General features: G+C 40.8%; 1 protein-coding gene across 1 annotated transcript; it reads left to right on the top strand.

Moving 5' to 3' along the window:
* Nucleotides 1-918: 918 nt before the first annotated feature.
* LOC116507700 (solute carrier family 22 member 2-like) lies at nt 919-23,180 on the top strand. Its single transcript, XM_032216024.1, has 11 exons — nt 919-1,335; nt 2,184-2,287; nt 8,131-8,285; nt 9,006-9,174; nt 11,349-11,463; nt 12,865-12,971; nt 14,077-14,291; nt 16,812-16,920; nt 17,845-17,957; nt 21,698-21,797; nt 23,117-23,180. Exons 1-11 carry the CDS (start codon nt 919-921, stop codon nt 23,178-23,180), a joined length of 1,668 nt encoding a protein of 555 aa, XP_032071915.1.
* Nucleotides 23,181-24,193: the final 1,013 nt, after the last annotated feature.

Below are 24,193 nucleotides of genomic sequence, written 5' to 3'. Positions count from 1 at the left end.
GGTCTTTTTTCACTTGTTTGTGGCTTTGGTTGCTGCATTTTTATTAAAATTACAAGAGGAAACATTTTATGAGATGATAACATTTTGTGAGATGACATCCCTACATAGAACAACAAATAACAAAAGGACAAACTTTGTTTTTATTGGAATACATGACCAGTCCACATACTTTCCATTTGCTAGGCATTTTTTTCTCACTAGGAAAATAACTCCTAAGGTCATCATAGTTCATTCTCTTAAAGGGATAGATATAGATACACCTGAATAGGATGTTGTTTAAACTTTGCTTTTAATATAAAAGACTCCAAGAGCAATTTGATGGTTTAAAGAAAAGAAAAAAAAACGAAGAGCAAAAATAATATTGTATTAAAAAGAGGAAAATGTTAGATGCGATCACAATTACAAAATCCATAAGGGTCTTTCAGCGTGAAGTCTTCAACAAATTTAAGAGTCCACTTATTTTTCATCTTATTCTCAGTCTTGCTCTTTAATCTCATTGGTTTCATTCTGTCACAATTTCATGAAATCATAGATGAACAAAACCTTCATGTACATTATAAGATACAATAAGAATTTATAGCATAGACATTGCCAGGTGTACACAAGATCTTGTGTATTTAGATCCTTGTATTATATATGCTGATGGCTGGAGAGAAGACTACACCAGGCAGTTAATAGTGGAGTATTAAATGTAACCATAAGAAATCACCCAACATGTAGGACGTGAGCCTGCAAGTGTAATGTGAATTAACAGATTAGAAATGAAGTCTGCAATGCATGGTTTGTCAATTTACAAACTAAATTAAGGCCTTCCTGTGACTTTTGATCTGATCACACCTTAAGCAATTTTACTGCCTACAAAATGTTGAGAGGTGCATGTGAGGCTATCACTTTTGGTGATCTGTTCCTGTTGCAAGAATGCCAACCTTAGATGATATTCTAGAGCACATTGGAGAGTTTGACTTGTATCAGAAAAGAGCATTTTTTGTCTTGTGTTTGCTCTCTGCTGCCTTCACACCAATCTATGTTGGTATTGTTTTCTTAGGTTTTACTCCTGAGCATCGTTGCCGGACAGCTGGGCTTCCTGAATTAACAACCAGATGTGGCTGGAGCCTTGAAGAAGAGCTGAATCATACCTTTCCAAAGAAAGAAACTCATGGTGATGCTTTCATTAGTCAGTGCCAGAGATACAATGTCGATTGGAATGTATCTGGGCTGAACTGCACAAATCCAATTAATTTTTTCACTGCTGACAGCAACATCAGCCACATCCCTGTTGTTGCATGCCAAGATGGTTGGCTTTATGATTTCCATGGATCATCCATTGTGACTGAGGTAGGTTCCCTCCAATAATCATAAATTGCTTGCTACAGTAGGTGAGAAAGCTAATGTCAAGAGCTAAACCCCTGCTAAGCCATTTTGGCCAGTGCAACTGAGATGGATACCAAAGGCTCTTCTCTTCTCCAGATGTTATTGTCTCTTGAAGTTAGACAGATGAAAGAGCTGACAAGCGCTCTGCCAAGGTAGACCTACTAATTATTTCCATATTATCTTTTGGACATCAAGCAAAATATGAACTATCCATCTGAGTTCAAGGTTAACAATCACCTTAGAAATGGTAGTAAAATCAGGCACATGATGACCCCCTTACAACCACAATTTCAGGGTCAATTACAGCTGTAAATCAAGGACTACCTGTAATTAGTAAAATATATTGTGATTACCCTATGGGGTTGACTTTTGGTACATTATGTATACATGTTCTAAAGAGATATTGTTAAAAAGCCCTTGGATGTTCAATGGGAATAGAAGTGTTTAAATGTATTCGGAGAGGACAAATATCAGAGAGGGAGACATGAGACAATAATAATTGCCTTGAAATAATTTGGAATTAAATGACGGAAGATTCACACCTTGTCCTGTTTAGAGGAGACTCAATGATCATAACAGGACAACTTAGACATGCTGATGTAGCTTTAATGTATGAGATTTATGTCTTAATTTTAATGTCTATAGGTTATAGTTAAATACTGTGAACATTATTTACAGCAAAAAATGGTGGTGGGGAAAAGAAAGATATTTTTTTCTATTATATCTTAAATTTAAAGAAAAAATTACTTTTGTGTAAAACATTTGAAACATTTTGATGCACTTTCTCTAACCAGCATGCTTCATCTTTTCAGTTTAACCTGGTGTGCAAAGATGCTTGGAAACTGGATCTATTCCAGTCATGTGTGAATGTGGGCTTTTTTCTTGGTTGCGTAAGCATCGGCTACCTGGCAGACAAGTGAGTAAGATTTTCCATGTTGAATTGAAATTGTGTTTACTGTTTCTCTATTACAAAGAAGAGGGGAAGCCGCAGAGACATTCTTTAGAACAAAGTTGCCTTTTGTTGGAATATTAACACTTGGAACGAAATGTTGTATTATGTATTCAGCAGGTGAGAATATTTGTTCTCGCAGTTGGCCCTTAGCTGCCCTTTTATTAGGTCCAATGAGATTCTATGCAATCTAATATTACTTTGTTAAAGGAAAGTACATTCAGCCAACAGAAAATTAAGTGGTATGAATTATTGTTTCCTGTGGCATTTTCCCCTGGTTTATAGAATAGAATAACAGAATTGGAAGGAACCTTGGAGGTCTTCTAGTCCAATCCCCTGCCTAGGCAGGAAACCCTATACCGTTCCAGACAAATGGCTATCCAACATCTTCTTTTTTTTAAATTCTTTTTATTTTAATTGAACAAAAACACAAAAAAAGAATCATCCTTCATTACATCTTGTAGAAAGCGTGTCAATTGGTTACAGATAACTTTTGTGCATTTCTTCCACAATCATTACTTATAGTTCATATTAAATAATACACTTTAAATCAAAAATCTTTGTCTCTCTTATTACAATTATTTGAACATGCTTTTACCTCAAATCATTCATACTTTTTTTTTTAGTTTAAATGTTTTATTCATTTTCATTTTCAATTTTGTACATTCACTTATATACTGAATATTTGCAATAATAATAATATGATAATAAGAAAAGAAAAACCCCAACCTAAACACAACTCATCATAAACCCAACCTATCACTTTCATACACCCCTTCTTCTCCCCCTCCAACTTTCCTTTCTCCCTCCAACGATCACCCCTCTTACTTCCCTTTCCCCTCCTATCTTTTCTCGCCTTCCTCACCCTCCTTCCCCTCTCATCCTCCTTACATTCCCCTCTTCCTCCCTCCTTACTTCTCCCTCTTCCTTTCCTCTACTTCTCACTATGGTGCATTCCTCTCTTCCTTAATCTATTCAGTTACTAAAAATTTCGCTAAAAAGAAAAGAAGAAAAATAAAAATAAAAAGAAAAAAAAGAGAAAAAGAAAAAGAAAAGATAAGGATCAACAGTATACAAGTGTATTCTTCTTATTCTATGTATTGAAACTATATCTCCACCCACCCACCCACCCCCAATGAACCCCCCTCCCTAATCCCCTCCGACTTCCCAGGTCCCACACCCGGCACAGTTCAATACCATTCACCTTCTAAAATATCTTATTAAAAATAATAATAAAAATAAAATAAAAAAGAACACTCCGAAAAAGAAAAAAAACGAAAAAGTAAATAAAAAAAAAATTAAAAATCTTTTGCATTATGCTCAGCCTCCCATCATTCTTAAAATTTAAACAATATAAATCATTCCATTTATATTTTGTCCTCGTCCCTTACTTCTTTGATATTTACCCCCATCTTCCTGTAGACTCTCCAGATAGCCTTTCTTAACCTTATATTCAAATATTAGTTTATACAAAAATCAATTTATCTTCAAATACAGAGCAATCTAATCATACTTTCGCTACTCATCTTCCTACCCTTCGTTTCTCCTCTCCATTCCTCCCAAGCCCAAATTCCATAAAATTAGGATCTCGCTCTTCACTTTAAAATCCTGAGCTTTTTATGTTATACTTCAAGTATATAAATCCGTAAAATGTGTGCCCAAAATCCATACCACTTCATTCAATCCCAAGATCCCTTCATCGATATCCCGCTCCACCTTCCCTTCTGCCCCACTCCTCCTGACTCCATTCATCCCAAACCGCAATTCAAATAAATCTTAGTCCCCGCTTTCCTCACAGAAAACAATTCATGCGCAGTTTGGATTGAAATTCAAATGAGTCTTATAAAAGTCCCGTATAATATCTGTCCAACATAAGCAATGCTTCTTTCCATGCCTCATCAGTACACAACTTTACCATTTCATACCAAACAGAAATCCTAAAATTTTAATCAGTCCAAGAGCTTAGAAAGTATTTTAAAGACATCGCTGGATCTATATTCTTTACTCTTCTGCCCTTCTGGAAAGAAAAGGCAACCCTCTGCCTTATAACCACGTGTCCCGCTGCTTTATAAATATGACTAAATCCTCAGTTTCCGCTCCTCTGCCTCTCCAGTAGGGGGAGAACAACTCCCTCCTTCTTGTAACCAAGTGAATTGCTGCTTGTCTCTCCTTCACCTTGTCCTTCCGCATTTCCGAGTGAGTCAAGAAGCCCCGCCTTCAGAGTTTTATAATAAAAGTCCCGGGCTTCCGAGACAGAATTAATACGAAATCTTTGATTTTCGAGTGTAACTGTGATTCCAGCTGGAGCTTCCCATTTATACCGTATTTGACGATTTCTAAGTTCTTGGGTTAAAAAAGTATAGCCTCTCCTTGCTTGCAGCATCTGGAGCGGGATCTCTTTAAAGACAAACAAATCATGGCCATCGATTCGGAGCCTGTTATTGTAAAACTTTTGGATGATCGCATTTCTGGATTCTCTTGTGAAGAAGTATATAATTATGTCTCTTGGAAGCTGTCGTTGTTCTGCTACACACGAATTCTGGCGATAGATTTTTCGAATATTCCAATCAAAATTGAATCCCGGACCTCCCACCGCATGGCTGAAAGCTTCTACAAACGTCTGTTTCAAGTTCTCTCCTTTCTTTTCGGGCAGTCAAATCATTCATACTTAAAGACACAACCACATAATGGCATTCATTAGCTATTTCAAAAAATCCTCCAATAACATTACACCTTTATAGCATCTTTTAAGTTAAAGTCAATTAATAAAGTTTCTAAGCCTCCCCCCCCCTTTTTTTCCAACTCACTGACTAAAATGTATATCCAAGTTACTTTAGCTAATACCATAGCATGTATATATTGTTAAACAATGTCTATTAACATTTCCTTGTTATTATAATTGGCTAAAAATCATTTACTATTTATGCCCCATCTCCTCTCATCAGGGCCCTCACCCCACCCCACAAAAACAACCTTACACTTTATAACAAGATCTAAATGAAAATTGTTAATAAAATTTATAGGTCTTTTTCCCAACTCACAGTTTACAATTTATATCCAAATTTCTTTTACTAAATTGTCAATACATGTATATATCATTATGCTGTATCCATTATCATTTCATTATTATTATTTATGATTAATTAATTGTTAGTGAGTAAACATTTAATAATAATCTAAAACAATCTAGGAGTTACAAAATTCCTACTTATTAATCACCAATAATAAAAAAACTAAATTTTTATTACCAACTTTCATTGTCAACCTGTATCTTTCCAGTAACAAAACAGTCTTATCTCTCTTGCCAATTATGGAATCGGTCTTCTTTTTATCTCCTTTATAAGGTTTTTATAGGCTTCCCTCTGCAGTTTGTTGCTTGAAGGGTCTCTCAGATAATCTCCTAGCCCACCAATTGCTACTAAAGTTAACTTGTCTTTGTCAATCTTGCTTCTGAAAAAAATTCTCTTCTTATGTCTATCATCATTAGTATTTTTTCTCTTCTGTGTCATGGAATCTGGGGTAGAGCTCCAATTCGTCGAATATCCTTTTCCATATTCCCTTCTTTCCATTTTCACCCACATTTGCTCCATTAATAAATTCATCTATTGTCTTATCTTTATCCTCTATATCTTCATTCTCCCCTTTAATTTTGGGGGCTCCAACCCCATCATCTTTTGCTGTGAGGAAGACTATTCTTTCCAACTTCTTCTCAATTCTCCCATATCCTTCCAATAGATTTTCTGAATTCCAGCCAATATATTTTGGAATTTTAAGGTTTCCTCATCTGAATATTGATCCATGTTTCCAAAAAAGAAGGAGGAAAGAAAAAAACTAATAGCCACTGCCGCTCTAGCCTTCCAGGCTTCTTTTATTTTTTTATTTTAGGTTGACTTGAACACAAGTTCTTTTATGCTCTTCAAAGGGGAGGAGTTCTGTTCCTTTATTTATTTATTTATTTATTTATTTATTTATTTATTTATTTCTTCTTTCTTTCTTCTTTCTTTCTTTCTTCTTTCTTTCTTTCTTTCTTTCTTTCTTTCTTTCTTTCCCTGCCAAAATAATTCACAGAGGCACCTGTGAAAACAGTTTGTGCCCTTGGTTCTTTATCAGTTTCTGTAAACAAGTTGCAAACCCTTCAGCAGTGGAGTCAAATAAAAAAAGATATGTTGTTTCAAAAAACTCCAAGTGGCAGTTAATTTTCACCTTCTGTAGGAAATAAAGTTCTTTAGATTTTTTTTAGTGTGGTTTAATAACAAGTAGTAGGAAGAATTGTTAAAATAAAAAGGAAGGTTTTAATCCAGAAGTCAAAAAACAAAGCAACAAGAAGCAGAAGAAAAAAAATATCAATCCGTTCACTTTAAGAGGAGAGATGAAGAACGTTATGAGCATTTCAATCCACAAAAAATAGTTACAATGACAAAGGAAAAAAAAACTTTCCACAGTGATCCCATTAGGATTATTTTCGCCACTCAGTTCTTTTGTTTAAGGATCTAATTTGGCTTTAAAGAAACATTTCTTTGGGCAGTCTTTAGCAAAATATAAAAAAATACCTCACCAGATGGGCTCACTTTCTCTTTTCACTTCCTTCCTTTCGGAGCGTGCTGATTTCATCAGCCTAGGGGCTGCCTGTTTATCACGGTCTTGAAGTACTTCCCTTGGGTCTATCAGGGATTTTGTGATATCCCTGAGACCAGCAAGGCTTTGTCTTCCTAATCACTATCTCTACGGGACGGTCTAGGTCTCAATGGACCCCAGCAGCAAAAGTGTCAACGGCGGTCTCAGAGTATCGAGACCGCACGTTGTAACATCGCGACGTCGAAACGGCTAACCAACATCTTCTTAAAGACTTCCAGTGTTGGGGCATTCTAACTTCTGGAGGCAAGCTCTGATTAATTGTTCTAACTGTCAGGAAATTTCTGCTCAGTTCTAAGGTTCTTCTCTCCTTGATTAGTTTCCACCCACTGCTTCTTGTTCTACCCTCAGGTGCTTTGGAGAATAACTTGACTCCCTCTTTGTGGCAACCCCTGAGATATTGGGGTTGGGTTTCCTGCCTAGGCACGGAGTTAGATTTTAGATTTTAGTTGGGCTAATAAATTTTACTTAGCCAGTTTGGTGTAGTAGATAAAGCATCAAGCTAGAAACTGGGAGAGTGCTTGTTCTCATCCTTAGGTCCAAATCCAGCAGGGTGACCTTGGTCCAGTCCCTCTCTTTTAGCCCTAGGAAGGAAGCAATGGCTAATCGCTTCTGAAAATCTTGCCAAGAAAACTGCAGGGACTTGTCCATCTGGTTACTAGGAGTCAACACAGACTTGAAGGCAAAAGAAAAAAAAGACATTTTATTTGCAGGCTATCATAATCTCTAAAGGCAACTGGAGATTAGCAAGAACACCATAACAATCATACAGTAATCAATGTGAACATTCATGGTAAACAATAAAAATATTACATTACAATAAATGAAGTAATCCAATCCAATTGAGAAACTTTTTAAACATTTTGGAGCTGGACAACCTGTGCAGACTTATGAACAGATGTTTTAAGAAGACCTGAAGAAGGGACATGGGAATGCCACCAGCAATAACAAGCTGCATTGCACTGCCTCAAATCTGAACATAAATGGCCTTTGTTCTCTCAGTGTTTTCAACATCACAGCACTCTGGAGCAAGAGGACTGCTTCAATGAATGACTTTTTAAAAATTGTTTAGAGTTTCATTGGCAAATAATTCCGCATCTTTAATAATATTATTACTGTTCATCTCCCTTCCGCTTTTCAAGTATATAACAATGACTATAGTGTTTTTTTCTCTCTAGGTTTGGCCGAAAAAGGGTCTTACTAATTACCATCCTAATAAATTCTATCTCTGGTGTTCTTGTGGCCGTTGTCCCTAGTTACACATGGGTAGTGGTTTTTCGCTTGATACAAGGACTGGTCAGCAAAGGAGGCTGGTTAACAGGATATATCTTGAGTAAGAGTGTTGATAGTTTAAATATTCAGATGATACTGCACAATATACTATTGTACATTAAGCATGCTCCTGACCCTACTCTTTTACATTGATTAATTAAAATAAAATAATTACTATTTCCATCTAGCAACACTGGATAACCTTTCATTTATTGAATTAAAAGTTGCCATATAGGTTTTTTCATTATTTCAGAATGTACCAGTAGTAACTTTTGCTAATACGGAAAGCTGCTTATTCACTGTTTGTAGAAGATGCTTTATTCAATTAATAAAGGATAACTGAGACATAAGACTACTTACAGGGAGAAGTCAAAGTAAGGTGTTGACCACAACTGTGCAATCTGAGCCCTACCCTTCCTTAAAGTGGGTTGTGACATATATTAAAAAGAGATGGTATTCAGGCCATACAATTGTGGTCAACATCTTGAACGTTTTGATTCTCTTGTTGACAGCTTTGGTGGGGTGGGATGCACATTTTAATCTTGAGAAGGTTCATAAAATTCCAGGAGTATACTGAATATTTCTGATGCTGTTATAGAAAGCTATACTTCACCATTTTATAAAAACTGAACTTTGAATGATGAATAGAATCTCATACATTAAAAAATGGGAACTTTCCTAATTGAGCACTACACGTATGACTAAAACTAAGCTCTGTTCCAATGATGATGATGATGACGAAGATACAGTACTATGCTTAATTTCCTCTGCCCTTTCAAAGTTGCAGAGTTTGTTGGTCTGAACTATAGAAGAACAGTTGGTATTGTTTATCAAGTGGCCTTCACTGTTGGACTCCTCATACTCGCTGCTCTTGCTTATGGAATTCCTCACTGGAGATGGCTTCAAATTGCTGTCACATTGCCAAATTTCTTCTTTTTGCTGTATTATTGGTAAGTAAGGCTGCCCTTTTAATTAAAACAGAAAAAAAACCCACAACAAGAATGCAAATTAAACTATTTTAACATGAAGAACTTTTCAAAAGGGGTTTCTTAAATTGGGACCTAACTAGATACTTTTATTTTTCCAGGGGGGAAATGCACTTGTTGCCAGCTTTGCTTTGACAGTATCACCCAAATTTAACTTTCCAAGATGTTAATCTAGGGAGACTGTAATACTTTGGATTCAGAATGTGAAGGGCAATGAATGTAGCGATTGTCTTTAAAACAGCTGTGTTTTTCTTGCAGTCATTTGATAGCTACAGAGGGCAGCTGCATGATCCTATGAAAAGTCATGGTGCTTTAGAATGGCAGATAGGTGCTTCTGTTCACTGTTTCTGTGTACTCCAAAGTATATTTTGTCAATTATTTCCAAGTTAGTATACTTTAATTACGAAAGATCATTGAAGATTGGCAATATTAATCTGTGTAAAGATCTTAGAAAAGAACTGTTGGGTTGTAAGAGTTGAGTTTGAGCTGACTTTTCATTTGTGGCAGTTTTATGACCTACGTAGGTAGCATCTTCAGTGCTATGATGTTGGGGAAGTGAGATTTGCTGCTTATTGTGGAAACTGCTTATATGGGAGTGAATAGTTTATGCTGCTGCATTTTATTGCTTTCTAAGTGATTGCTATAGGACATGGTGGCTCAGTGGCTCAGATGCTGAGCTTGTCAATCAGAAGGTCAGCAGTTCAGCGGTTCGAATCCCTAGTGCCACATAATGGAGTGTGCTCCCTTACTTGTGCCAGCTTCTGCCAACCTAGCAGTTCAAAAGCATGTAAAAGTGCAAGTAGAAAAATAGGAACCACTTTTGATGGGAAGGTAACAGTGTCCCGTGCACCTTCGGCATTTAGTCATTCCAGCCACATGACCATGGAGACATCTTCAGACAGCACTGGCTCTTTGGCTTTGAAATGGAGATGAGCAATGCCCCCTGGAGTCAGGAACAACTAGCACATATGTGTGAGGGGAACCTTTACCTTTATCTTTATGTGATTGCTGGGCCATTTTTATTATACTGATGTGTGCCACCTATTGTAGTGCCTTCTCATGCAACTATTAAACAACACCCAGATGAGCAGCAGATGGTACTGCGTGAACATTACAAGAACCAAATAATATGTCAATTCACAAACAGCAACATTCAATTGCATAGCTCACCTAATCACATACAATCCTGGTAAGACAGACCACTATACATTTCCCAATAAACCTCATTTCTCCAAAATGAGATATGTCAGGCTCAAGAACCGAGAATGACATATAGTGATTCTTCTAAGCAGATATCTTTATTGTTCCACACCTATAGACAGAATCTTACCAAACTAAATCAAACTACTCCATATATGAAGGACTTTGGGAACTATTAGGGCGGGGCTGTCTTCACCCTCTTTCTCTCACACAAACTAACTGAACTAAGTTATTGATTACTCCTCTGAAATGCATTACCACCAGACTACATTCTATGAAAAATATGACCTTGATGGGTGAAACCCAGACAACTCCTGGCATTCCAACCCTGAATAATATATAGGTAGTCCTTGACTTATGACCATAATTGGGTCCAGAACTTCCATTGTTAAGTGAGACAGTTGTTGCATGAATCATGGTTACTTTTACCATCATTTTGTGTTATGGTTTGTAAGCAAATCACCATAGTTGTTAAGTGCTACACCTGGTTGTCAAATAAATACAACTTCCTCTATTGACTTTGTTTGTTGGAAGCAAGCTGGGAAGGACACAAATGGTGATCATGTAACCTCAGGACACTGCAGCCATTGTAAATGCATGTCGGAAGGGTTCAAATTTTGATCACATGACTCCCTGATAGTTGTTAGTCACTTTTTTCATCACTTTGAACAGAGTTTAAACAGATAGTTATAACTTGAGGATTACTTGTGTATTCTCTATCATCACAAGATTCATCATGTTACAAAAAGGGAACTTGGACCAGATAGTTCAAAGGGGAACTTGTGCAAAAGGGAACTTGGACCAGATACTGCACATTTGCTACAAAGAAGCTGAATCTTGTTTCCAAATAATGTTTCGGTCAACTCAAGACCAGTTCTATGTCATCCTGATTTTGTGTTACCATCAATGTTACACAGATACTGTACACTGCTTTACAGGTGTCTTCCAGAATCCCCAAGATGGTTGATAGCCCAGCAGGAAAATGACAAAGCCCTGAAAATTATTAAACGTATTGCCAAAGGGAACCAAAAGAAGCTGCCACCATCCATGGAGGTAATCAGACCTATATCTGGAATACTTTATTGTCATTGTACGTATAAACACAGTATACCCATACAACGAAATTCACATAACACCCAGAGACCAGACCCAACACACATGACAATCCCCACCCACACCCACCAAAAATTCCCTGCCCCTAAACCACCCAAGTATCCACACAACAGACCAAGTAATGCTGTCCAACAGCTCACTGATGATGGCCCCTTAGTTCATTGTTGAGTGCAATTATAGCTCTGGGATTAAAAACTATTCAGAAGATTGCGGTCTGAGTTTTAATTGTTCTGCATCTTCTGCCAGAAGGCAACAGTCCAAAAAGATTGTAAGCAGGATGGGAGGAATCTCTGACAATATTGTGCAACTTCCTCAAACAGCGAGATGCGAAGACGTCATCCAGGGTAGCTGGAGCCTGATGATATTCTGGGCAATTTTAATGATTATCTGTAGAGTTTTTTTGTCTGCTGCAGAGCTGCTCCCATACCATGTAAGAATGCCGTACGTCAGGACACTCTCAATGATGCTGCGACAGAAGTATGTGCTGAGATAGATTTATCTTTCTGAGCATTCACAGGAAGTACAGCCTCTTCTGTGCCTTCTTCACAAGCATCTCCTTGCAAAGCTATCCCAGGAGTGGTATGCTGTGCAGATAATATTCCAAAATATGGATTTAGCATCTCACTTGATAAGCCAGGATTCTGGACTGATCTTGTAATTTTCAAAACACTCTTTGCAGACATGTTGCCTCAGTTCACCCTACTGTGTCTTGTGAGTAGATATTGCTGCATATTATTTAGAGCTTCTTGAATGAAGAATGCAGTATACATAAATAGCAAATAAATAAGAAGCTCAATATGTTAGTAACTTCAAGGCAAAAGTTATCCCAACAGAATTGCTTCCATGTAGACATCACCAGGAACAGCATGGAAAGAGCAAAACAATAACAACAAGAACCCTGGTTAAGTAAGACATTTGCCCAAAGAAATGACTGTAGAAGGAGGCTGGTGAAAGATTATTTTCCTCCCTAGGTTTATAAGAAGTCTCTGATTTCTCCTACTCAGTTCAGTACAAATCTATTCATGAGGTCCAACGGCTTTTGGGAAATGCTATTTTGGACAAATTGGGCTATTGTGGTGAGGAGAAGGTGAGAAAGTCACTGCATTTATTGGAACATTGACTTTACTCTAATTGCTGTCAGTCAGGAAATGAACATGGAGAACAGACACACATTTGAGTTACAAAATAGGACACATTTCCTTTCTTTAGAGCTGACTACTGTGTTTTCCATGTTTTTTTTTACTTTAAAAAATCAAAAAGCTAAGTCCTCCCACCAGAATCTGATACCATGATTTCAACTGCCTCCAACATTGAAAAGTTGTCTTCTTGTTTTGATCCTAGAAACTTCAGCCTGAGGATGAAATAAGCGATAAGCCTAACCCTTCCTTTACAGATCTGGTGAGAACACCGCAGATAAGGAAACATACATTAATCTTAATGTACACTTGGTAAGAGAAGTTCTTTTTTTAAAAAAAAAACCACCTCCATATAACTGACTAGCTCAGGGGGAGGCTGCAGAAATAGTAAGAATGGCCATAGGAGACAGGAAGAAATTAAGGATAGACTCAATCAGTGGTTTTCTTTTTTCATTAAACTTTAATTAGACAACTTGTATAATTTAATTAACTGCTACTTGTTTACCTTTTGACTGTGGAATGGAAAAGGTTAGCCTTTATTACTTGAACAGAATGTCTCGACTCAATCTTTCTTCATGAAATCAATCTATTTTCTCTCATGTCTACAATTTTAGAGAGAAATACTGACTTAGACTTAGAGGAGCTTTTTAGTTACTTGATTGGATTTGCACCCTGTGGTAAGTCATTGTTTGGTTAGCTGCAAGTTCAGTGATTCGTCTCAGTTAGTAAATTTAACATTCTAGACCAGGGATGTCCAACCTTAGCAACTTTAAGACTTGTGAACTTCAACTCCCAGAATTCCCCAGCCAGCCAGCCACTGTCAATTCTGGGAATTGAACTCCAAAAGTCTTAAAGTTGCCACGGTTGGATAGCTCTGTTTTAGGTCACAAAATGTGCTTTACAAATCACAGTGCTTAGGTTCACCCAACAATATGCTAAGCCAAAATGAAACGAATCACATTATGGCTAAAGAGGTGTAAAACAAACCTGCTTTTATAATGCAATGTGTCCTGACATTAATGTCAATAGGTAGCCCAGGTACATTTTGTTGTTGTTAGTTGCGAAGGCATGTCCAACCCATCGCGACCCCATGGACAATGTTCCTCCAGGCCTTCCTGCCCTCTACCATCCTCTGGAGTCCATTTAATCACTGCTTTGGTGACTCAATCCAGCCACCTCATTCTCTGTCGTCCCCTTCTTCTTTTGCCCTCAATCTTTCAGGTACACTTTATATGCATTAATTCTCGAGCTCTTTGGCATTAAACTATAGTCAGGTTTAATTTCAAACTATCTTCCAGTTTTAGAAAATGGTGTGAGGCAATACAGTACAGGACTTTCTGGGTGAATAACTCTTTGCAAAAAAAAATCCCATCCCAACCACAGCCCTGGCTTCATCTAATTCTACTTCTTTGCCTAGGTTTACCAGCGCTGTAGTGTATCAGGGCCTCATCATGCATTTGGGAATTGGCGGAGGCAACATTTACCTGGACTTTTTCTATTCTGCTCTTGTGGAATTCCCTGCTGCCATCATACTCATAGTCACAGTTGACCGCATAGGCCGCCGTTTTCCCTGGGCTGTGGCCAATTTTATGACAGGAATCTCCTGTCTCATTACTGCCTTAGTTCCTGAAGGTGAATGTTTAGTGATACATTGTGTGTGCCCCTTTTCTCTCTAATCTAAGGGTCAACAAGAGTGACCTTCCAGTTGGGTTGAGTTCTGACACACATGAGTCCCAGGCAGCATGACTAGTAGTGAGAAATGAAAGGAGAAGCAGTCCAAAGACAACTAGATGCTACTCTTTGCAACTTTTTTTTCTACAAAAATATAATGTATAGAGCTTGTACCATTCTCCTTCCTCTCATGGATATTTCAAAGCCGAAGAGCCAGCTCTGTCTGAAGACGTCTCCATGGTCATGTGGTTGGTATGACTAAATGCCAAAGGCACACGGAACACTGTTACCTTCCCACCAAAGTGGTTCCTATTTTCTACTTGCATTTGTACATGCTTTCGAACTGCTAGGTTGGCAGAAACTGGGACAAGTAACTGGAGCTCACGCCATTACGCGGCACTAAGGATTCAAACTGCCAAACTGCCGATCTTTAAGTTTGAAAAGCTCAGCATCTTAGCCACTGAGCCCGCATGTTATATGCAGGCAAAATTGTCCCCCCTCCCCACATGTGTTTTGCACAATGGCTATTGGGTAACCTTGACTCGTGAAGCATGGACCTGTGTATAAATGCCATGCATGCTCTGGATTCTTTAATTTATTTAGTGAATTTATAGGCTGCCACATTTCATCTGGGTAGCTCAGAGTTAAAACAGAATAAAAACAGTGGGGTGAAAAACCAGAGTACAAATGCATTAAAAAAGTAACATAAAAATAGAGAGAAGATTGCAAACATTCAAACAAGTCATTAAATAAGCTCCCCCATGCTATCAGACCCTCAGGCTTGGTGATAAAAGCCAGGTATTTAGTGCTCTGTGAAAGACTCATCTAATTTCATCATGGGTCTTGATATTCTCAAGGGCATGTAGGCAGAAAAGATATTCCTTCTGGGGCCAGAGAGACAACAGCCCTCTTTCACACAGACAGAAAGGTCTGGTCATCTGCCAGATCTCATAGACAAGTAGACACTACTGAGTACACAAAGTACTATATGTTTTTTAAATCTATTTGTATAATATATAAACATCCATTATGTAAGCATTTATTTAAAGAAATACAAAGAGAACAGCAGCTGCTTGGGTCATTTAGATTCTAGAACACACCAAATCCAGAATACAAGGCAATTTATTTCTATGCAATTTGTAGGTTTTGTGCCTTATATATTATCCCTTAATATAACAGGGATGCAGTGGCTCAGTGGCTAAGACACAGAGCTTGTCAATCAGAAAGGTCAGCAGTTCAGCAATTCGAATCCCTAGTGCCATGTAATGGCATGAGCTCCCATTGTCCCAGCTTCTGCCAACCTAGCAGTTTGAAAGCACATAAAAATGCAAGTATTAAACTTACAATATCTACAGCATTTAAAGAAAACATATACAAGATGGTTTATAGATGGCACTTCCCCCCAACGAGGTTAGCCAAAATGTTTCCTGGGTTATCTCCACTGTGTTGGAAATGTGGAAGAAGGGATGGCACATTCTACCATATTTGGTGGTCTTGTACTGAGGCCACGAAGTACTGGAGAAGGATTCAAAAATGGCTAAAAGAGGTTACTGGGGCAAGCATGGAATGGAAACCTGAGAACTTTTTACTAAGCATAAAACCAGAAAACGTGAGTAAATCTATATGGCATTTGAGCCTACATATAATTGTGGCCGCAAGAATAACTTATACACAATTTTGGAAATCTACTACCATACCGTCGGAAGATGCCATAATTAAAAAGATGTATGTATGTGCAGAAATGGACAGAATGACGGGTTGGCTGAGGGACAAAGGAGAAACGGAACATTATCTTATCAGGAACCTATGGTATATGTGGGCGACAAGGAGAACAGCAGGGACTTAAAACGGGGAAAGTTAAATAGCAGTTGTTAACAATGGGAACATGGGTATTGTAATAGATCCCTGAACTTTGTAACAAGAAGATGCTGCTTAGAGACTAATCAATGAGGAAGGGGGGGGGAAAAGTTGGGCTGTGAATGACTGTCACCGCGGGGGGTGGTGTGTATGTTTAAAATTGTATTTGTATTTGTATGTTTTATTCTTTAAAAAAATGTATAACCAATAAAGATTATTTTTAAAAAATGCAAGTAGAAAAAATAGGAACCACCTTTGGTGGGAAGGTAACAGCATACCATGCACCTTCGGCATCTGGTCATGCTGACCACATAACCACGGAGACGTCTTCGGACAGTGCTGGCTCTTTGGTTTTGAAATGGAGATGAGCACCACCCCCTAGAGTCAGGAACAACTAGCACATATGTGCAAGGGGAACCCTCCCTTTACCTATTATCCCTTAATCCTTTATTCTCCAACATATCAAGTTATTTGAGTAGTTATCACTTGTTGAACAAACTAGATTTCCTAATTAGGTATGAACTCCTCTATCACCCCACTTATAAAAAAAAGCATAAATCCAAAAACACCTTAAGAAGTGAATAGACAACATTCAGCTGAGAATCTCGTTCAATATTTTTTCAGATCTCTATTGGCTAAAAATGACTGCAGCTTGCTTTGGCAGGCTGGGTATTACAATGTGCTATGAAATGGTTTGTTTAGTCAACGCAGAGCTCTACCCAACCTTCCTCAGGTGAGTGAATCCTCTTCCGTTACCCTGGGTTGGGATGACCTTTGTTGGACCTTTCTGAGTTGGATTGGACTGAACTAAGGAGGTATTTCCTGACAGATAGAGCAATTAATCAGTGGAACAACTGACAGTACTTTCAGAAGTTGTCGGTTTTCCATCATTGGAGGTTTTCAAGAAGAGACTGAATAGTCATTTGTCTAGAATGGTATAGGCCCATGATGGTGAACCTATGGCACGCATGCCAGAAGTGGCACACACAGCCATCTCTGTGGGCATGCCGACCTTTGCCTGTTGCTCTTCCGGGTTCCAGCACGCATATGCACATTGATAAGCTAGTCTTTGCATGCGTGTGAGTGCTAGAAACTGGAAGACCAGATGACTGGCACATGCCAGAAACTAGAAGCTCAACTTCCATGCATCCTGGGGAATTGCTCTTCTGGTTTCTGGGTCTCCAATGCGTTCTTGCCAGGGAGCACTCTTCTGGTTTCCGTCACTCCCCCATCCATGCACACTCCCGTTTCGGCACTTGGTGCCGAAAAGGTTCACCAACACTGGTATTGGTGAACCTTGAGCAGGAGGTTGAACTAGAGGTTGGACTAGAATATCCCCAAGATCCCTTCCAACTCTGTTATTCTGTTATTCTTGCTCAAGAAGCTTTTGATATTCAAAGCCAACTTGTGATGCATGCACATTTCCATCCGGTCCTACCAAACTCATGTACGTTTTTCCCAATTCTTTTGGTCTCAAAAGCTAAGGGGAATGGTGCTACCAAAGAAAGCTTAATTGGTTCTCCAGGCAAAATGAAAGAACTGGCTTGAGAAATATGGTTGATTAAAAAAAATAATCATCTCACTCTTTAGGGATCCTTTAAACATGCTACTGATAAAGCTAAGGGTTTTTTCTTGTGATTTGTTTTCTTTTTTAAAGGAATATGGGGGTTCTTGTCTGCTCTTCCATGAGTGATATTGGGGGGATCATAACTCCGTTCATTGTCTATAGATTGGCAAATATTTGGCACGAACTTCCGCTTATTGTCTTTGGTAAGAATAACCTTTTGTTCTTTTGAGTGATTGAGCACCATTTGTGCTTCTGTCATAGCAAGTTTCAGATTTCTTCCTGTATCTCAGAAGTATCCTGGCAGAACAGCACAGCCTTGGGGAATTTCTGGTGAAGCTCTTTTAAAAATTCTCTAAATCTCAGTGTCAAGGCAATGGAATTATATCTTGTCCTATTAAACAGATCAGTTTAATCAATGATTTACTTCATGGCATTAGAGATATCTAGGGAGGAAGAATTACATGGACAGGAATTATGAGAAAAGACAAGGAGGAGGGTTAGGAATGACCTAATACCCATGGGTGGGTTGCTGCTGGCATTACTGCCGGTTCAATGTGCGTGCAATTTTGCACGCATGTGCATATTTGCTCATAAATAGGTCTGCGCATACACAGAACATTTAAAAATGGAAAAAAACATGCTGTGCTGACCAGGGAACAGGTTCCGAGGCATGCCAGGCTTGAGTCGCTGCCGGTTCTGGCAATCCAGTCTGGCAGACCACTACCAGTTCCACTGAACTGGTCCGAACCGGTAAGAATCCACCTCTGCTATCACCTCATAGCTAAGGTGACCAGATTTTCAGATTGGGACACCATTGACCGGGGGGGGGGGGGCTTGATTAAAAATTTTATATTTTGTCAAAAGGTCACCCCAGGACACTGAAACCAGCATAAATACGCATCTGTTGCCAAACAAAATTTTGATCACGTGACCATGAGGATGCTGCAATGGTCGCTAAGTGTGAAAAATGGTCGCAACCATTGACTTATAAATAGACTAATGTTCTGAAAACCTGACCTAAATTACTATATATTTTAAATAGCTGTAAAGCTATGCTGAAAAAGTTGTTCGCAAGGTATTGTGATAAATTCAATAAAAAGACGGGAATTCTTCATGAACTTAAGGAGAAATGAGAGTATTGGATAGTAAATGAGCAAATAAAATTACCAATCAAAGAGAATATTTGCACCTCAGGGTTGAAATGAGATGTTCTCTCCTCCTCTTTCCTCTTCCTCTCTTTCTCTTTGTCTCTCTTCTCTTTCTCCTTTTCCATTCTTCCTTCACTTATTCTTTCTTTCTCCCTTCTCTCTCCTCTTTGTCTCTTTCTGTCTCTCATCCTCTTTCTCTTTGTCTCTCTTTTCTTTCCCTCTCCTTCTTTTCCATTCTTCTATCACTTTCTATCTCCTTCTCCCTTCTCTCTCCTCTTTGTCTCTTTCTCTCTCTCTTACCCTCTTTCTTTTTCTTTCTTTCTCTCTCCTTCTTTCCCACTCTTCTGTCACTTTCTCTCTCCTTCTCTGTCTCTTTCTGTCTCTCTCCCCTCTTTTTTCTTCCTCTCTCCTACTCTTTTATCACTTTCTCTCTACCACCCAACTTGTCCCCATACTTATCTTCGACTGATCATGTTTGCAATAATTTACCTTTTCTAAATAGGCGCAGTTCCCTTACCGGATCCCTCACTCAATCAAACACATGCGCGCGCACGCACGCACACACACACACACATACACACAAACACAAAACCATTTTTTTCCAAACTTTGGTCACAGCATGGTTCTGACTTCAGCTGGTGGGAACAGCTTTCCCCTTTCCCCGTCCAGTTTGGCAGCGAGTCTAGCGGAGAGCTGTCCCCATTCCCCGGTGACCGGGGCAGAGCGGGGGTAGCGAGAAGGCAGGCCCGGCTCTTGTTGGCTTCTGCCTCTCCTAGCAGCATACAAGAAACCCCGCGATCTCTGGTCTCTCTTAACTTAGATACGGAAACTAAGTCCCGCACCTGATACAGACGTCACAAGGGAAACGGCCAATAGGAACGGCTCCTGGTCACAGATCAAAAGAGGAGATCGCGACGGAGAAAGAGCATCCATTAGCGCTGCCCTCCCTCCCTTCCCTACTTCTGCGCATCTTGAGACCACCGGGTAAACAGAATTTGCCCCGAAGTTTTTCCCACGGACAATGAGCTCTCCCTCAGACCTTTTACGCACGCAAAAGATTTAAAAGCTAAATTTACTGCCACACATGCCTGGAACGCCTGCAAAGAAAGAAGGGGAATGCGGGCAAATGTGTGAAGGAGAAAGAGCAAAAGCCAACCTGTACTTGCGCAATTCCGACGATACAGCCATGCGCTGCCAGACTCCAAATAAGTTCTAACTAGGTTACCCAGCCCATGCGAGCAGCAGTGGATGGGCGGGGGAATGAATGAGCGGCTCACTCGTTCCCTGCCCATCCGCCCGCTCACACGCTACAGTACTCAGCCCATGCGAGCGGCAGTGGATGGGCAGGGGAATGAATGAGCAGCTCACTCATTCCCCGCCCATCCGCCTGCTCACAAGCTACAGTACCCAGCCCATGCGAGCGGCAGCGGATGGGCGGGGGAACGAATGAGTGGCTCACTCGTTCCCCACTCATCCACCCGCTCACATGCTACAGTACCCAGCCCAGCAAGCTAGCAACTGATGGGCGGGGGAGGGCGGCGGCTGTTTTTCACCTCGCGCAGAGAACTTCCAGAGAAAATCGCGGATTCGCGGCATGGTCGCTGGGAACCACGCAGCACAGGCGCCGCCATGCCGACAGAAGCTCAGTGAGTCTGTGACTGAGTGGAAGTTCTCTGTGCGAGCGGCGGCGGCTGTTTCACTCGTGCAGAGAACTTCCACTCGGTTCTGGAGCTTCTGCCGCCCATGGCGGCACAGCACAGGGGCTGGCTGTGATGCGAGGAGGTGAAATGAACTCCGCAAAGGGGGAGAAGGAGGAGAGGAGGGCTGTCTCCTCCCCCCAGCGCCTCCCGATTCCCACCGGTACCAATCCATTCCATGATTACTCACCAGTGAGTAAGCGCAGCTGCAACCAAAAGACGAAATGAAATGGAGACTCGCACAGGCATGCTAAGCTAAGCGGAGTCCAGCCAATCAGTGAACTGGTTGGGATGGAAAATTTTCAGCACGCGGCGTACTGAAAATTTTCCATCCCAGCCAGCTCACTGATTGGCTGGAGTTCAGGCCAATCCAATCAGTGAGCGGCAGGCTGGGCGGCTTAAATTTGTAGGATAGAACGGAATGATGAGCCAGCCCAGCGAGCTAGCAGCTGATGGGCGGGGGAGCGAGGGAGCTGCGAGTGCCAAAAAAAGTGTGTTTTTTTAAGAACGGCGCAGGACGCGGGAAAATTTATGAAAAGGCGTGCCTGTCCCGCCAAATGCAGGACGTCTGGTCACCCTACTCATAGCTCTGAATTCTGGCATAATGACCAGCCACAGCAGTGAAAAGAGCAATTTTTAAAACGAATTCCTTCCTTGCCCTTGTGAATCAACCAATCTGGCAAATGAGTAGGGCAGCACTTGGTTATTCAAAACAAACTTGATGTCATTGTTTAAGATACTCCATCAGTGGCCATACTAAACACTCCCCATAGGTTTATTTTAAAATGAAAAGAAGGCTTCCCAAGATCTTCCTCGTTGCAAAAGAACCCGGATTATGGATACTTGTCTATTCAAGTTCCTGCTTTCTTTGTACTTGTCTGGAAATTCTTTCCTTCATATAATTTTGTGGTGATATTTAAAGGATACATTTGATCCATATTCTGATTGTTATTTTAAGGCTTGGGGGAGAGGGAAAAAATGAATGCACTTCAGGAGTGCATTTTTTACAAAGAAATGACTGAAAGGGCATTGTTGGTATGCCATCTCCATGACAGGAGTCATTCATGGTTCCTTTTTTCTTCTTCTCTGTTCCTGAAGCTGTCATTGGCCTTGTGGGTGGTGGCCTGGTGTTGCTCTTACCTGAAACCAAAGGGAAAACTTTACCTGAGACTATTGATGATGCTGAGAACCTGCACAGGTATGGGCATGTGATATTTCTTAAAGAGGAATGTTTTCTGTTCGGAATCAGAGAGCAAGGTTGCATGGTGATGCAGGCTGAATATCTCTCTCACTCACCTTCCCTAACATCCCAAAAAATAGAGTCTGAGGGGACAAACTTTATGAAGACTCAACCATTGGTTTGGTTGTTATAATAAAACTGGCCAGCTTCCTAGGATAAAACATTCTAGTCATTTTAAAACCTGGATCATTCTCTCCCTAAAGTGTGCCAGAAAGCAAAGAGCTTCACTTAATCAGGGAAATCTGTCAACCATTTCCCACAATAATTTATGAACAGCCCCAATTCAAAGTTCAAAACACAATTTCCCAAGAGGTTCATGCTTCGCCTTTTTCCACCTCTAAAAAATTTGCAGCCTTACAAAATGCACTTAAGGGCTCTCATCCAGCTTCATGCTGCCTGGCTGTCCTAGCAGATAATATCAGATGTCCATAACATTGTTTTCTTTAGCATCCTAAGACACTCATACCAAACTGAAGCAGCATGGGGAAGTCTCAGGAAGTTTTCTTGGGGCAGATGTCCTATTAGGGTCCCAATCTAAGGCTCACATCTGCCCTCTTTGACAGGCTTACAGCAAGTTACAGCTTACAGCAGCAAATCCCTTTTTCCTGTAGTGTTCTATGATCTGGATGACATTGGGAAAGCTTGGTAAATTTAAAATAGTCCTTCTTTTTTCAGTTATTAGTGTGACAGCCTGAAAAAATTCAGGGTCATGCAATTCATACAGGGTCTAAAGCAGGGGTGGGCTTAAAAAATTTCAGCAATGGGTTCTCTGCCTGGTTGCATAGTCAGCCTCCTGCACCATGGGGGTGGGCATTTTCACCTTCCCCAGGCTTTTCTCAAGCCTCTGGGAGGGCAAAAACTGCCTCCCCAGGCCTCTGGAAGCCTTCTGGAGGCCCATTTTCCCCTCTCCCTGAGCTTCCGTGCGGACCCCGCACTTACCTCACATCCAAAATGGGCTGCATGGAGACTCCTGGGTGGGGAGAGGAGGGGTACGAGGGGCAAGGGGAGATCGGTGGGGCCAGACAGAGGTGGGATTTGGAGGTTCTCTGAACTGGCCATAACATTCTCCCAAACCTAGACCAACCTGTAGCAGCCCACCACTGGTCTAAAGTATTTCTTCCAAATAATTTTCAGTAATGCAGAGCCGCTATTCTTTTTCTTTCAAGAATAAATTGGCCAAATAGGTCATTATAATATATTTAACACTCTGGATGAAATGTCTGTGTTTATCAGTTTGATTTATCTGTTCCCATTCATCTCTTGGTTCCTTTCCATAGACCAGGGAGGCCCAAAGAAAAAATGATTTATCTTCATGTGCAGAACTCAGATGTGTCAATTTAATGAAGAACAACTGTGTTCCCCGCATGTTCCCATGGATGCATGAGGAGAGGAAAGCAAAACGATGGATACAAACAAAACCGTAACTCTTCATGGGGGCTCTGAAGTCTTTAAACTTTTGATATCAACTGTTTTTTGTATGCAGCTATGACTGTGATACATTCCAGAGAATTCTGTGGTCCTGGCAAACATTTTAAAGTCTTCCCCAGGATGGTCCCCTTTGGTTATGTAATCTGTCTTGAATAAAGTGACCAGATTTCAAAATTGGTAAAGCGGGACACCATTGGCGGGGGGCGGGGGAGTGTTCTTGATTAAAAATTTTGCCGCCTGACGCTGCGGCTAAGGTGAAGCCGCCAAAGCTCCCGCTGGCACCCCCACCCATGGCAGCAGCGGTGCTGCCTCCCCCTCTGCTCGGAGCACCTGAGCTGGGTACCTCGTTCCCCCTGCCGTCGCCCCCTCCTCCTCCACCATGCTTTTGAGAAGCCATGCCTTAAAGCGCCGGGAGGGAGGATGATGGGACTGATGACAGGGACCGGAACAGTCGGAGGGATCCGAGGAAAGGAAGGAATGTGAAACGCCACCAAAGAGGCGACAAACTGGAGAGCCAAAACTCTCAAACCTTTGAATCCTCTCAGACCCTCGTGCACCGGTCAAGGGGGAAGCGCCGGGAAGGGGAGGCCGGGGATATTGGGGGTCCAGGGCTCGTGGGAAGGAAGCCGCCTCAGAGTTTAGCAACCTCAGACTTCAACTCCAGGAATTCCCAGCCAGCAGGCGACGCATCCAGGATCCTAGGACTTGCAGTCCGCAGCCCTGGAAAGTGGCAGAGCTGCATAAAACTGAGCGACAGAACTGGATTCCCGCAAAATGTGGAGAAATCCCTCCGCAAAGCCCGCGGGGAAGGCAGTTCGCAAAGGCCACCAGGGAGGATTCCTGTCTTCCGATCGGGGCGTGGGGAGAGCGGCGCAGGGTCATCCAGGCAGCGCAGCGAAGGCAACGGATCCTGGGGGCCTCTGAGG

Source organism: Thamnophis elegans, chromosome 4 (genome assembly GCF_009769535.1).
Source record: "Thamnophis elegans isolate rThaEle1 chromosome 4, rThaEle1.pri, whole genome shotgun sequence".
NCBI classification, from domain to species: domain Eukaryota; kingdom Metazoa; phylum Chordata; class Lepidosauria; order Squamata; family Colubridae; genus Thamnophis; species Thamnophis elegans.
The sequence above is the reverse complement of the archived record's forward strand: the minus strand, read 5'-3'. Positions and strand labels throughout refer to the sequence as shown.

Excerpts from the sequence above, each read along its gene's own strand:
- LOC116507700 (XM_032216024.1), top strand. The coding sequence starts at position 919 with ATGCCAACCTTAGATGATATTCTAGAGCACATTGGAGAGTTTGACTTG. Across the intron at positions 2,288-8,130 it reads ATCGGCTACCTGGCAGACAA|GTTTGGCCGAAAAAGGGTCT; the intron begins GTGAGTAAGATT and ends TTTTCTCTCTAG. Across the intron at positions 8,286-9,005 it reads GTTAACAGGATATATCTTGA|TTGCAGAGTTTGTTGGTCTG; the intron begins GTAAGAGTGTTG and ends GCCCTTTCAAAG.